The 12,549-nt window shown below is 48.6% G+C and overlaps 1 protein-coding gene across 1 annotated transcript in view; it reads left to right on the top strand.

Moving 5' to 3' along the window:
• Positions 1-12,055, top strand: part of utp4 (UTP4 small subunit processome component) — a 23,136-nt gene extending 11,081 nt beyond the window's left edge. Inside the window, exons 9-17 of the mRNA XM_036535426.1 lie at positions 1,370-1,466; positions 4,324-4,388; positions 4,594-4,722; positions 6,049-6,205; positions 6,431-6,537; positions 8,571-8,666; positions 9,465-9,650; positions 10,580-10,690; positions 11,886-12,055. Coding sequence (XP_036391319.1) covers positions 1,370-1,466; positions 4,324-4,388; positions 4,594-4,722; positions 6,049-6,205; positions 6,431-6,537; positions 8,571-8,666; positions 9,465-9,650; positions 10,580-10,690; positions 11,886-12,002 — 1,065 coding nt within the window. The 3' untranslated portion in view covers positions 12,003-12,055. The remainder of the gene's footprint in view (positions 1-1,369; positions 1,467-4,323; positions 4,389-4,593; positions 4,723-6,048; positions 6,206-6,430; positions 6,538-8,570; positions 8,667-9,464; positions 9,651-10,579; positions 10,691-11,885) is intronic.
• The last annotated feature ends 494 nt before the right edge of the window (positions 12,056-12,549 follow it).

The following is a 12,549-nucleotide window of genomic DNA, read 5'->3' on the forward strand; positions in this document are numbered from 1 at the left end:
TCGCCCTGGTCGCAGTTAGCAGTTACCACTATTACCATTATCTTTCGCTGTGTTGGCGTTAGCTACGGGGTTAAGACAGGAACTCGCCCTGGTAGCAGTTAGCAGTTACCACTATTACCATTATCTTTCGCTGTGTTGGCGTTAGCTACGGGGTTGAGACAGGAACTCGCCCTGGTCGCAGTTAGCAGTTACCACTATTACCATTATCTTTCACTGTGTTGGCGTTAGCTACGGGGTTAAGACATGAACTCGCCCTGGTAGCAGTTAGCAGTTACCACTATTACCATTATCTTTCGCTGTGTTGGCGTTAGCTACGGGATTAAGACAGGAACTCGCCCTGGTCGCAGTTAGCAGTTACCACTATTACCATTATCTTTCACTGTGTTGGCGTTAGCTACGGGGTTAAGACATGAACTCGCCCTGGTAGCAGTTAGCAGTTACCACTATTACCATTATCTTTCGCTGTGTTGGCGTTAGCTACGGGATTAAGACAGGAACTCGCCCTGGTAGCAGTTAGCAGTTACCACTATTACCATTATCTTTCGCTGTGTTGGCGTTAGCTACGGGATTAAGACAGGAACTCGCCCTGGTAGCAGTTAGCAGTTACCACTATTAGCATTATCTTTCACTGTGTTGGCGTTAGCTACGGGGTTAAGACAGGAACTCGCCCTGGTAGCAGTTAGCAGTTACCACTATTACCATTATCTTTCGCTGTGTTGGCGTTAGCTACGGGGTTGAGACAGGAACTCGCCCTGGTAGCAGTTAGCAGTTACCACTATTACCATTATCTTTCTCTGTGTTGGCGTTAGCTACGGGGTTAAGACAGGAACTCGCCCTGGTAGCAGTTAGCAGTTACCACTATTACCATTATCTTTCGCTGTGTTGGCGTTAGCTACGGGGTTAAGACGGGAACTCGCCCTGGTAGCAGTTAGCAGTTACCACTATTACCATTATCTTTCGCTGTGTTGGCATTAGCTACGGGGTTAAGACAGGAACTCGCCCTGGTAGCAGTTAGCAGTTACCACTATTAGCATTATCTTTCACTGTGTTGGCGTTAGCTACGGGGTTAAGACAGGAACTCGCCCTGGTAGCAGTTAGCAGTTACCACTATTACCATTATCTTTCGCTGTGTTGGCGTTAGCTACGGGGTTAAGACAGGAACTCGCCCTGGTAGCAGTTAGCAGTTACCACTATTACCATTATCTTTCACTGTGTTGGCATTAGCTACGGGGTTAAGACGGGAGCTAGCCCTGGTAGCAGTTAGCAATCAGCGCTGTTAGCATCAGCGCCCGCTGTGTTAGCATTAACTACAGGGTTAAGGCAGGACGCCTAGGCAGTGACATCGCTGTTCTTCTCCCCTCCCCCACAGAGGAATCTGATTGGCTGCGCCCAGAAAGCCGGGTTCCTGCTCTTCCAGTTCCCCTCGCACCTGGAGCTGTGGAGGCTGGGCGAGGCCGACGCCCACGGTGAGAAAAAGGGGGCGGGGCCATCTTTGGGGGGGGGGGGGGAGGAGCTAGCGGGCAGAGCCTACTTTGCCTCTACGGACGGTTACTTACGATTTTTCGACTTAGCGATGGCGCGAAAGCGATTCGCGCTCAGTAGCAACCGAACAGTAATCAATAAATTACGCGAGACATTCAACACTTTATTATAAAATACGCTTTGTGTTAGATGATGTCGCCCAAACGTTAGGCTAACGTAAGTTCTGAGCATGCTTAAGGTACGCTAGGCTAAGCCACGATGTTCGGTAGGTTGGATGCTTTGGACGCGTTTTCGGCTTACGATTTTTCGACTTAGCGATGGCGCGAAAGCGATTCGCGCTCAGTAGTAATTATAGGCTTTGTGTTAGATGATTTTGCCCAGCTGTAGGCTAACGTAAGCGTTCCGGGCACGTTTAAGGTACGCTAGGCTAAGCCACGATGTTCGGTAGGCTAGGTGCTTTGGACGCGTTTTCGACTTACGATATTTTCGACTTACGGGTGGGTTTACCGGGACGTTAACCCCCGTCGTAACTCGAGGGGCACCCGTATACCCGAAACTCGCGGTCTTCCGTTGTGGTTACGCCCTCTGAGCGGCGGGATTAGCGCGTGAGCTAGTTCTGTCTCGTTGAGCCGGGTTTTTACAGTTTGCGCTCGGACGTTTGCCCTTAAAAGCTGGGCTTTCGTTTATTTTCGAAACCTTTATGACAGGAGTTTCCATCATTTGCACCTAAAACGGTACATTTTTCGTTACCATTTAACGTCACTGTCGTTTAGCGTTAGCGCTTATCCAGAGCCGCTTACACAGGTTACAGTTTTATCCGTTTATACAGGACCTAGCGCCACGTAGCGGGGATAGCCGTTATCGCGCTAAAAAATAGCTATTCGGTGTACCGCGATGGCTATATCGCCCAGCTTTATACGGGAGTATCGCGATTCTGTGCTGCGTGGGGCATCTGTGTGTGTGTGTGTGTGTGTGTGTGTGTGTGTGTGTGTGCGCCGACATTTGCCCTTAAAAGCTGGGCTTTCGTTTAGCGCGACGGCTATATCGCCCAGCTTTATACGGGAGTTTTGCGATTCAGTGCTGCGTGGGGCGTCTGTGTGTGTGTGTGTGTGTGTGTGTGTGTGTGTGTGTGCGCGCCGACATTTGCCCTTAAAAGCTGGGCTTTCGTTTATTTTCGAAACCTTTATGACAGGAGTTTCCATCATTTGCACTTAAAACGGTACATTTATCGTTACCATTTACGTCACTGTCGTTTAGCGTTAGCGCTTATCCAGAGCCGCTTACACAGGTTACAGTTTTATCCGTTCATACAGGACGTTTACCGAGGCCGTTCTGGGGTTAAGCACCTCGCCCCACGGGTACAGCAGCAGCGCCCCAGCGGGAAATTAACCCAGCAACCTTTTGGTTACATGCCCTGCTCCTTACCGCTACGCCACACCGCCACCTCTGATTTTACCAAAGAAATAAAAGCGTTATATATACGTTAGCAATAAGTAGGTTAAAATACGTGACCGTATGACCGTATGTGACCGTTCTGAACCAAACCGCGAGCTGAGCGTGTGGCTACAGCCCTAACGTTGGTGTGGAGTAACTCTGTGTAGAAGGCAAGATGATTCAGTTAGTCCAGAGCAGCGTTTCGCAAACCCCCTCCTGGAGGGACCCCCCCCTCGTCCCGAACGTTTTGGATCTCTCCCTGCTCCGACGCGGCCGGTTCGAACGATCGGTTCGTTATTAAGCGGCTTCAGGGGTTCATAACGAGTTGGGAAATGATGGTCTCATCGTTTGAATTAGCTGTGTCGGAGCAGGGAGAGATCTAAAACACGCAGGACAAGGGGGGGGGTCCTCCAGGAGAGGTTTGGGAAATGATGGTCTAGGACAGGGGTGTCCAAACCTCTCCTGGAGGAGGAACATCCCTCGTCCCGAACGTTTTGGATCTCTCCCTGCTCCGACGCGGCCGGTTCAAACGATCGGTTCGTTATTAAGCGGCTTCAGGGGTTCATAACGAGTTGGGAAATGATGGTCTCATCGTTTGAATTAGCTGTGTCGGAGCAGGGAGAGATCTAAAACACGCAGGACAAGGGGGGGGTCCTCCAGGAGAGGTTTGGACACCCCTGTCCTAGACCATCATTTCCCAAACCTCTCCTGGAGGACCCCCCCCTCGTCCCGAACGTTTTGGATCTCTCCCTGCTCCGACGCGGCCGATTCAAACGATCGACTCGTCATGAACCCCTGAAGCCGCTTAATAACGAACCGATCCTTCGAACCGGCCGCGTCGGAGCAGGGAGAGATCCAAAACGTTCGGGACGAGGGGGGGGTCGTCCAGGAGAGGTTTGGACACCCCTGTCCTAGACCATCATTTCCCAAACCTCTCCTGGAGGACCCCCCCCTTGTCCGGCACGTTTTAGATCTCTCCCTGCTCCGACGCGGCCGGTTCGAACGATCAACTCGTTATGAACCCCTGAAGCCGCTTAATAACGAACCGATCGTTCGAATCGGCCGCGTCGGAGCAGGGAGAGATCCAAAACGTTCGGGACGAGGGGGGTCCTCAAGGAGAGGGTTTGGGAAACGCTGGTCTAGGATGAAAGGAAAAGACCATTCGCAGAATCCCGGGGGCAGCAGAAACGGTGGTTTCTGTTTAAATTATGAATGCTGGGCTTTTTAGCAATGTTGATTCTACACACACAGCCGATTCGAACGATCGGTTCGTTATTACGCGGCTTCAGGGGTTCGTAACGAGTTGAGAAATGATGGTCTAGGACAGGGGTGTCCAAACCTCTCCTGGAGGACCCCCCCCCCCCCTTGAGTTGCGCCGACGGAGTCTGACCCTGTCTGTCCCGCCAGGAAAACCAGGAGAGACTTTACCCGTGAGGAGGAAACCGGAGAAGCTGCTTCACCTGAAGGCCAAGGTGCACCGATTTGCTATTAACGTTCTCAGCGCTTAGCGTTAGCGCTTAGCGTTAGCGCTTACCCAGGCTTACGGCTTTATCCGTTCGTGCAGCCGGAATCGAACCGGCTACCTTTCGGTTACAAGCCACCGCCGTTCTGGGTAAGCGGACGAGCGGGTAAATAAGTAATTGGGTTTTTTTTTTTTTGGTGACCTTTGACCCTCAGGGCGACGACCACATCGCCTGCAGCGCTGTGTCCCCGTGCGGGGCGTGGCTGGCCTTCTCCACCGCGTCCGGCGTGCGGCTGTTTCGGCTCCGGCGCCACGACGACGACGACGGCTTCAGCGTCTCCAAGGTGCGGTCTCCCCGTCTCCACGGAAACAACAGCATCAGTACTCGGCCTGAACGTTCACCTTTAATTTACCTAATTAATTCACCTAATTAAAGGCATATAAATTACTACTCCAGTAAAAAAAATATGCATTTAATTAAGCCGGTGTGGCTCGCTAATCAATGTCTGGCTTTGTTCAATTAAACAACTACCCTGATTGGCACAAAGCCTATGGTGTTAAATCTGTCTGCTGTACAAATACTGGGAAAATAACGATCGTTTAGCAATTAGCGATACAACACATAACTAACACCTTGGCAGCCTGTCCCCAAAATGGCTGCCACAACTTGGCAGCCATTTTGGGGGACAGGTGAAAACAATAATTGTCAACCAAACAATTAAGCTAATTGGAGTGAAGCATATCAGATCTGTCTGTTTTACATTAAGCAAGTACCAATACAGCACATCGCTAGCACCCAGACGGCTATCAAACCGTGGCTAACGCCACCTTGGCGGCCATTCATGGCTACAGGTCATGGCTTGTCCTTCGCGAAACCCTTTGACCCCACTGGCTGCTTCCTCTCTGTATTGGCGGGAACCAGGGTTTCCGTTAGCGGGTAATTACCGGTTTTTGCCTGGTAAAATGTATTAAAAAAGCCAACAAATTAAAAACTCGCCGGTCAAAATGTCTGGTAATAACGCTCATACGAAACGTAGCTACAACGAAGGCTATCCCTAAACAGGACACTTGCGTTTTGACAGCGCAACAGCCTACAGTACTTTATTCCCCAGAAGGGTACGCTCTTTTATTGTGTGCTACTTGCTACTAGGCCCACTACTATTCAACTTTGAAGCAATTTATCAGTTGGCTTAGCGTATTCACAGCACGCAGCTAGCTATGGTGAAACGGTTTCGTAATAGCCTACATTTTAGCAGCTGGTGTCGAGTCAGTGTTATGTTTTGTGACAGTGTATCGATTCTCAAAAACGCTGCGTTGATTTTTAATTAATAGTTTACGTGCAAAGATTCGTGGCAGACGGCGGTTCGTTTTGTGTTGTGTTTAAACCCCCCCCGGCCGCTAGACGGCGGTGCCGTAATCTCCCTTCAGCCGTTTGACTCTTCCGCTCCGACGTAACAGCGTAAACTGGGAGAGGAAGTAGCGTAAGGGCGCACCGCTAACGTTAGCATTAGCAAACCTAGCTGTCTAGTAGCGTTAAATGAATTTTAATTTGCTTGCCTTGACATATCACGATACATTGCACTGTAACCCCTGTATCACGATACATATCGTATCGCCAGATTCTCGCCAATACACCGTCGTGGTGAACGTGTCTCCGCCCCCTTCTCCAGGTGTCCCGCCTGCCGAAGGTGCTGAGCTCCGCCCACCGGCTGTGCTTCTCCCCGGACTCCTCGCGGCTGTTCGCCGCCTCCGCCCGGTCCGCGGTGCACGTGATCTCCCTCGGCCAATCGGAGTGCGAGCACTTGCACACCTTCAAGCCCCCGTCGGGTGAGTGCGGGTTTCCGGGGGGGACGTTGTGCTCTGCGGTCCGGCCGCGTTAGCTCCGCGGTCTCACCGCGCGGGCTGTGTTAGCTCTGCGGTCCGACTGCGTCGGCTGTGTTAGCTCCGTGCGCTCACTGCGTCGGCTGCGTTAGCTCTGTGTTCTTACTGTGTTAGCTCTGGTCTGACTGCAGCCCCGTGGTCTGACCGTCGGTCCTGTGTCCGCTCCCACAGGGTCGGCGGAGCCGGTTCACCTGTTAGCCGCCAGCGCAGACGGGGCTTGGCTCGCCACCGCAAACCGCCAGTCCGAGGTCCACATCTACAACCTGCGCAAGCTCAAGGTGACCCCCCCCCCACGTCCCTCGACCCCTACCCCTACCCCTCTCCCAAAAACCAACAGAAAAGAGACGAGCGTTCACAAATCTCAGCACGGCTGCGCTCACACGTAGCGTCTTTTCTGAAGCTGCCAGCACCCGTTTTACATAATAGCCCTACGGAGCAGACCGCGTTTTCAAAAACGTCCTGCGCGTCTTTTAACGACGTCGCCGGAGTCTCTTTCTGCAGCTCAGGGCATTTTTTTCCAGTCGATTAAAGTTCAGCTTCTCAGGAAAACCGCCCACCGTCAAGCTACGACAGCTGACCAATCACAAGCGGAGTAGCGAGACCTGTCATTTCCCATAACAGCCTCTGTACAGCTGTACAACGTGACAGTTAAACTATCATAACTATCATCATAAAGAGGCCGTTTAGAGTCAAATTGGACGGATCCTAGGAGTTTTAGGTGTTTGCCTTTACTGCTTGTCATTAGCAAATCTAGCCTGTTAGCTAACGTTAGCTCTGCAACAATGTATAGCCAGCTAGATCGCTAACAACGTACGTTATCTACTCGAGCGGTGTCTCGCCACAGGGAAAAAGTACCGCGGCCTCACGTAATTTTCGCCGTTTTGTTTCACGTAAAATGTTGCAGTAGCTGCTGTCATGGCAACAAAAGACGCCGTCGACTGCTTTTTGGAACAGTCGCTGCCTGAATGATCTGGCCAGCGTTGTTCAAGAAAAGACGCTACGTGTAAACACAGCCTAATTTATTTTAAAAACCCAACAAACAAAAGAACCAGCGTGAATGCACAGTCAGATGGTTAAAAAAAAGCGAGCCTCCTACACTCCAACCATACGCCTTTAATTAATATGCGTATAATTAGGCAGGTGTGGCTCGTTAACCAATGGCCGGCTTTGCTCAATTAGTCAACAGTTAAACGATCGACCGGTTCAGGTGCATTTGGCGTAAAACAAGCTCAGTTATTGACAAAGGCAAAAATGGAAAGACAACCATCCTTAGACAGTTAACGAAATTGACAAGTGAACAGTTTTGGGGGGGGGAAATATGAGGTAGGTAGGTGAGGCTCGTTAACCAATGGCTGGCTTCAGTCAATTAAACAATTAATCTGTATGGAATGAAGTTGATTAGCAAGTTCAGGTATTAGCAAAGGTAAAGTTGACAAGTGAAAAGGTTTGGGGGGGGCAGTAAAGGCATAAATTACTGCTCTCCAGCCATGCACCTATATTTAATTAAAAAAAATAATTAATTAGGCACGTGAGGCTCGTTAACCAATGGCTGGCTTCATTCAATTAAACAATCTGTATGGAATGAAGTTGATTAGCAAGTTCAGGTATTGCCAAAGGTAAAGTTGACAAGTAAAAAGGTTTGGGGGGGGGGAATTAAAGGCTTAAATTACTGCTCTCCAGCCATGCACCTATATTTAATTTAAAAAAAATTAATTAGGCACGTGAGGCTCGTTAACCAATGGCTGGCTTCAGTCAATTAACCAATTAATCTGTACGGAATGAAGTTGACCAGCAAGTTCAGGTATTAGCAAAGGTAAAGTTAACAAGTGAACAGATTTGGGGGGGAAATATAATGCATAAATTACTGCTCTCCAGCCATGCACCTATATTTAATTAAAAAAAAATTAATTAGGCACGTGAGGCTCGTTAACCAATGGCTGGCTTCAGTCAATTAAACAATTAATCTGTATGGAATGAAGTTGATTAGCAAGCTCAGGTACTGGCAAAGGTAAAGTTGACAAGTGAAAAGGTTTGGGGGGGGAATTAAAGGCTTAAATTACTGCTCTCCAGCCATGCACCTATATTTAATTAAAAAAAATAATTAATTAGGCATGTGAGGCTCGTTAACCAATGGCTGGCTTCATTCAATTAAACAATTAATCTGTATGGAATGAAGCTGATCAGCGAGCTCGGGTATTGGCAAAGGTAGGTGACGGGGTCCTAAGCCCTTTAACAAGGCGACGGTTGAACCCCTCGCTCTCCGGCCCTTGACCTATGACCCATGACCTCTGACCCACCCCTCACCTTTCAGCCCCACAGCACTGTCCCGGTGTACTCGTCCTGCCCTAGTGCCATCGCAATTCACCCTAAAACCAACAACCTGCTGATGGTTCACGCCGACCGGCAGGTAAGCTGTAACACCCGCGAGCGGGCCTGCACGTTTAGCGAAAAGCAGTAACTTTCACGTTACTGTCATTTAGTAACACAGTAATTTTCCAGCTGTATAAATGGATAACATTGTAAAGAGCTGTAGCCTACGTAAGTCGCTTTGGATAAACGCGTCTGCTAAATGAATAAATGTAAATATATGCTGAAGTATATCCTCTGTGTGTTAGCTGGGAACACTACCACCAGTATTACTAGTCATACGTCAATTTAGCGTTAGCTCTTCTCTAGAACCACAGTAAATATCCAGCTGTATAAATGGATAACATTGTAAAGAACTGTAGCCTATGTAAGTCGCTTTGGATAAAAGCGTCTACTAAATGAATAAATGTAAATGTGTGTTGAAGTATATCCTCTGTGTGTTAGCTGGGAAGACTACCACCAATATTACTAGCCATACGCAGAGGTGGAAAGCTCCGGCTTCAGAAAGTAAAAGTCCTGCCACGTATTTGCTGTGATTTCGCTAATTCGCTCCTCTACCTGGACGAAGAGCTGTGCTAATTAAATTCGGCTGGTGTAGCGCACGGGCGGGACAAATACGTTGGCAGGACTTCTACTTTCTGAAGCCGGGGGTTTTCCGCCTCTGGTCATATGTCAGTTTAGCGTTAGCTCTCCTCCAGAAACCACAGTAAATATCCAGCTGTATAAACGGGTAAAACCGTAACCTGTGTAAGCGGCTCTGGATAAGAGCTAACGCTAAATGCTAATGCCGCAATGTAATATATGTTGGCGGCTGAGTTCGCGCGGTCTCTCTGCGCAGATATTCGAGTTCAGCATAGAGGAGAAGAGGTACACGGACTGGAGCCGCAAGCTTCAGAAGGAGGGTCTTCACCGCTTGTGGTTGGAGAGGGACACGCCCGTCACGAACGCGGCCTTCAACCCCCGCAACCCGGAGCAGTTTCTCTTGCACGACGCCTTCATGTTCTGCGTGGTCGATCAGAGCCTGGTGAGTGTGTGTGTGTGTGTGTGTGTGTGTGTGTGTGTGTGTGTGTCAGTTATCAGTGTGTATGGTAGTGTGTGGTGTTCGCATATGTGTGTATATGTGCAGTTCAGTGCATGCTTGTGTGCGTGTGTGTTTATGGTAGTGTGTATGTATGTACATGTTACCTGTGTGTGTGTGTGTTTGTGTGTGTGCGCGCGTATCAGTTATCAGTGTGTATGGTAGTGTGTGGTGTTCGCATATGTGTGTATATGTGCAGTTCAGTGCATGCTTATGTGCGTGTGTGTCTATGGTAGTGTGTATATATGTACATGTTACCTGTGTGTGTGTGTGTGTGTGTGTGTGTGATTCAGTTATCAGTGTGTATGGTAGCGTGTGGTGTTCGTATATGTGTGTATATGTGCAGTTCAGTGCATGCTTATGTGCGTGTGTGTCTATGGTAGTGTGTATATATGTACATGTTACCTGTGTGTGTGTGTGTTTGTGTGTGTGTGTGATTCAGTTATCAGTGTGTATGGTAGTGTGTGGTGTTCGTATATGTGTGTATATGTGCAGTTCAGTGCATGCTTATGTGCGTGTGTGTCTATGGTAGTGTGTATGTATGTACATGTTACCTGTGTGTGTGTGTGTGTGTGTGTACATGCTACATGTGTGTGTGTGTGTGCGCGTGCGTATCAGTTATCAGTGTGTATGGTAGTGTGTGGTGTCCGTATATGTGTGTATATGTGCAGTTTGGTGTATGCTTGTGTGCAAGTGTGTGTCTGTATGGTAGTGTGTATGTATGTACATGTTACCTGTGAGTGTATGTACATGCTACCTCTGTGTGTGTGTGTGTGTGTGTGTGTGTGTGTGTGTGTGTGTGTGTGTGTGTGTGTGTGTGTGTGTGTGTGTGGGGGATACCTGTCCAACTGACCGCTGACCAACTGTGTGTCTAGCCCCTCCCTGACCGGAAAACACAGTTCTACAATCAGCTGACCCTGAAGAGCCTATCGGAGCAGGAGAGACTGAGCCACACCCATGCCTTCAAAGTCTGCAAGAAGTTTCAAGTAAGGGGGTGCTGAATAGAAGGAGGGGGCTCGTTTGGGTGTGGGCTTCGCCTGTGAATTCACCAAACCGTGACACCGTGTGACAAATTTTTACGTTATTTCCTAATCGCTTATGCCTAAAAAGCATAGAAAATGGCTATTATTTCCCTTCAAACTTTCCTTTCGTGACCAGGACAGTGATATTTTGAAATTTTACCTATTTCCAATGGGGAAAAACGGGCGAATTCCCACATTTTCGTTCACATAAAGTCAGAAAAAAAAACAACATACGACTCGAATGTTATACAAAAGTGACCGGAAAAGATTTAGAAGTGAGTCGTTTTTCGAGATTCACGGTTATACCGTAAATCGCTTTCACGAATCGGCGACGAAATATAGTCTGCCGTCATGTTCTCGAAATACACGCTCCTCGTTAGCGGTGTTCAAAGTTCCATTATATCCCGGTGATTGTAATCAGATTTGATGTGATTGAAATTTGATTACAGGTGGTCCCCGGCTTACGATTTTCCGACTTTACGATGGTGCGAAAGCCGATACGCATTCGGTGGAAACCGTGCTTCGAAATTTTGAATTTCGATCTTGTCCCGGGCTAGCGATATGCGGTACAATACTCTCTCTCGATGCCGGGCAGATCCCACGCGATCACGAGGGTAAATCAATACAATAATTCAAACAGTATTCAATAAATTACATGAGATATTCAACACTTTATTATAGAATAGGCTTTGTGTTAGACGATTTTGCCCAACTGTAGGCTAACGTAAGTTCTGAGCATGCTTAAGGTACGCTAGGCTAAGCCACGATGTTCGGTAGGTTAGATGCTTTGGACGCGTTTTCGACTTACGATATTTTCGACTTACGGGTGGGTTTACCGGGACGTTAACCCCCGTCGTAACTCGAGGGCAGGCTAGCCTAAGCTATGAGGTTCGGTAGGTTAGATGTATTAAATCAGGGCGAACGTACGTCCTCTTTTTCCCGGACGTGTCCTCGTTTTGGGACCTAAAACGTGCGTCTCTAAACGAGGACGTGTCCGGGAAAAAGAGGACCTACGGTCACCCTAATCAAATGCGACTTACGATATTTTCAACTTACGATGGGTCCATAGGGACGTAACCCCATCGTACGTCGGGGACCGCCTGTATAATCAAACCTTCCGGTCGTGAGTATCTGACTGTCCCTGCGTCCTTTTTCACAGCCCCTCCTGTTCGCCGGCCTGCTGGAAGACGGGGCGCTGGCCGTGGTAGAGCGCCCCCTGCAGGACATCGTTTCCCAGCTGCCGGCACCTGTCAGACAGAAGAAGTTCGCCACGTAGACGGCACTAACGAGTCCCTACCGAGCTTTGTAAAAAAAACCCAACGTTTTTCATGCAGTAATAAATATCATATTTGCTTTAAAGCTTCTGAAATTGTGTCTCGTGTACAGAGGAGCAGCTTTGGGTGTGTGTGTGTGTGTGTGTGTGTGTGGTACAGACATCCAGCGGCTGGTTTTGTTCAATTAAACACACAATCTCAGCCAACAGTTAAACAACTAACCTGGTCAGTCGCTTTCAGTGTGAAACGAGCTCGACTACTAACAGGTGGAAATGGAAAGACTCCTTAGACATTTCACAAAATAGACAAGCGAACAGTTTTGGGCAGGAAAGGGTGAAGGTCCTCTCTCACAGGGCTCCCTGTCGTGGTCAGGTGACACGGCTGGATTCGAACCCGACCTCTAGGGTCTTTGCTATACCAGTACCTTTGAAATAATAATGTATATTTATTACATTATACAGAACAGAGAAGGGAAACAAGGCTAGCTCCAGATATACGTTAAATTACATTACATTACACTCGTTTAGCATTAGCACTTATCCAGAGCCA

The sequence above is a fragment of the Megalops cyprinoides genome, chromosome 8 (genome assembly GCF_013368585.1).
Source record: "Megalops cyprinoides isolate fMegCyp1 chromosome 8, fMegCyp1.pri, whole genome shotgun sequence".
In the NCBI taxonomy this organism is placed as follows: Eukaryota; Metazoa; Chordata; class Actinopteri; order Elopiformes; family Megalopidae; genus Megalops; species Megalops cyprinoides.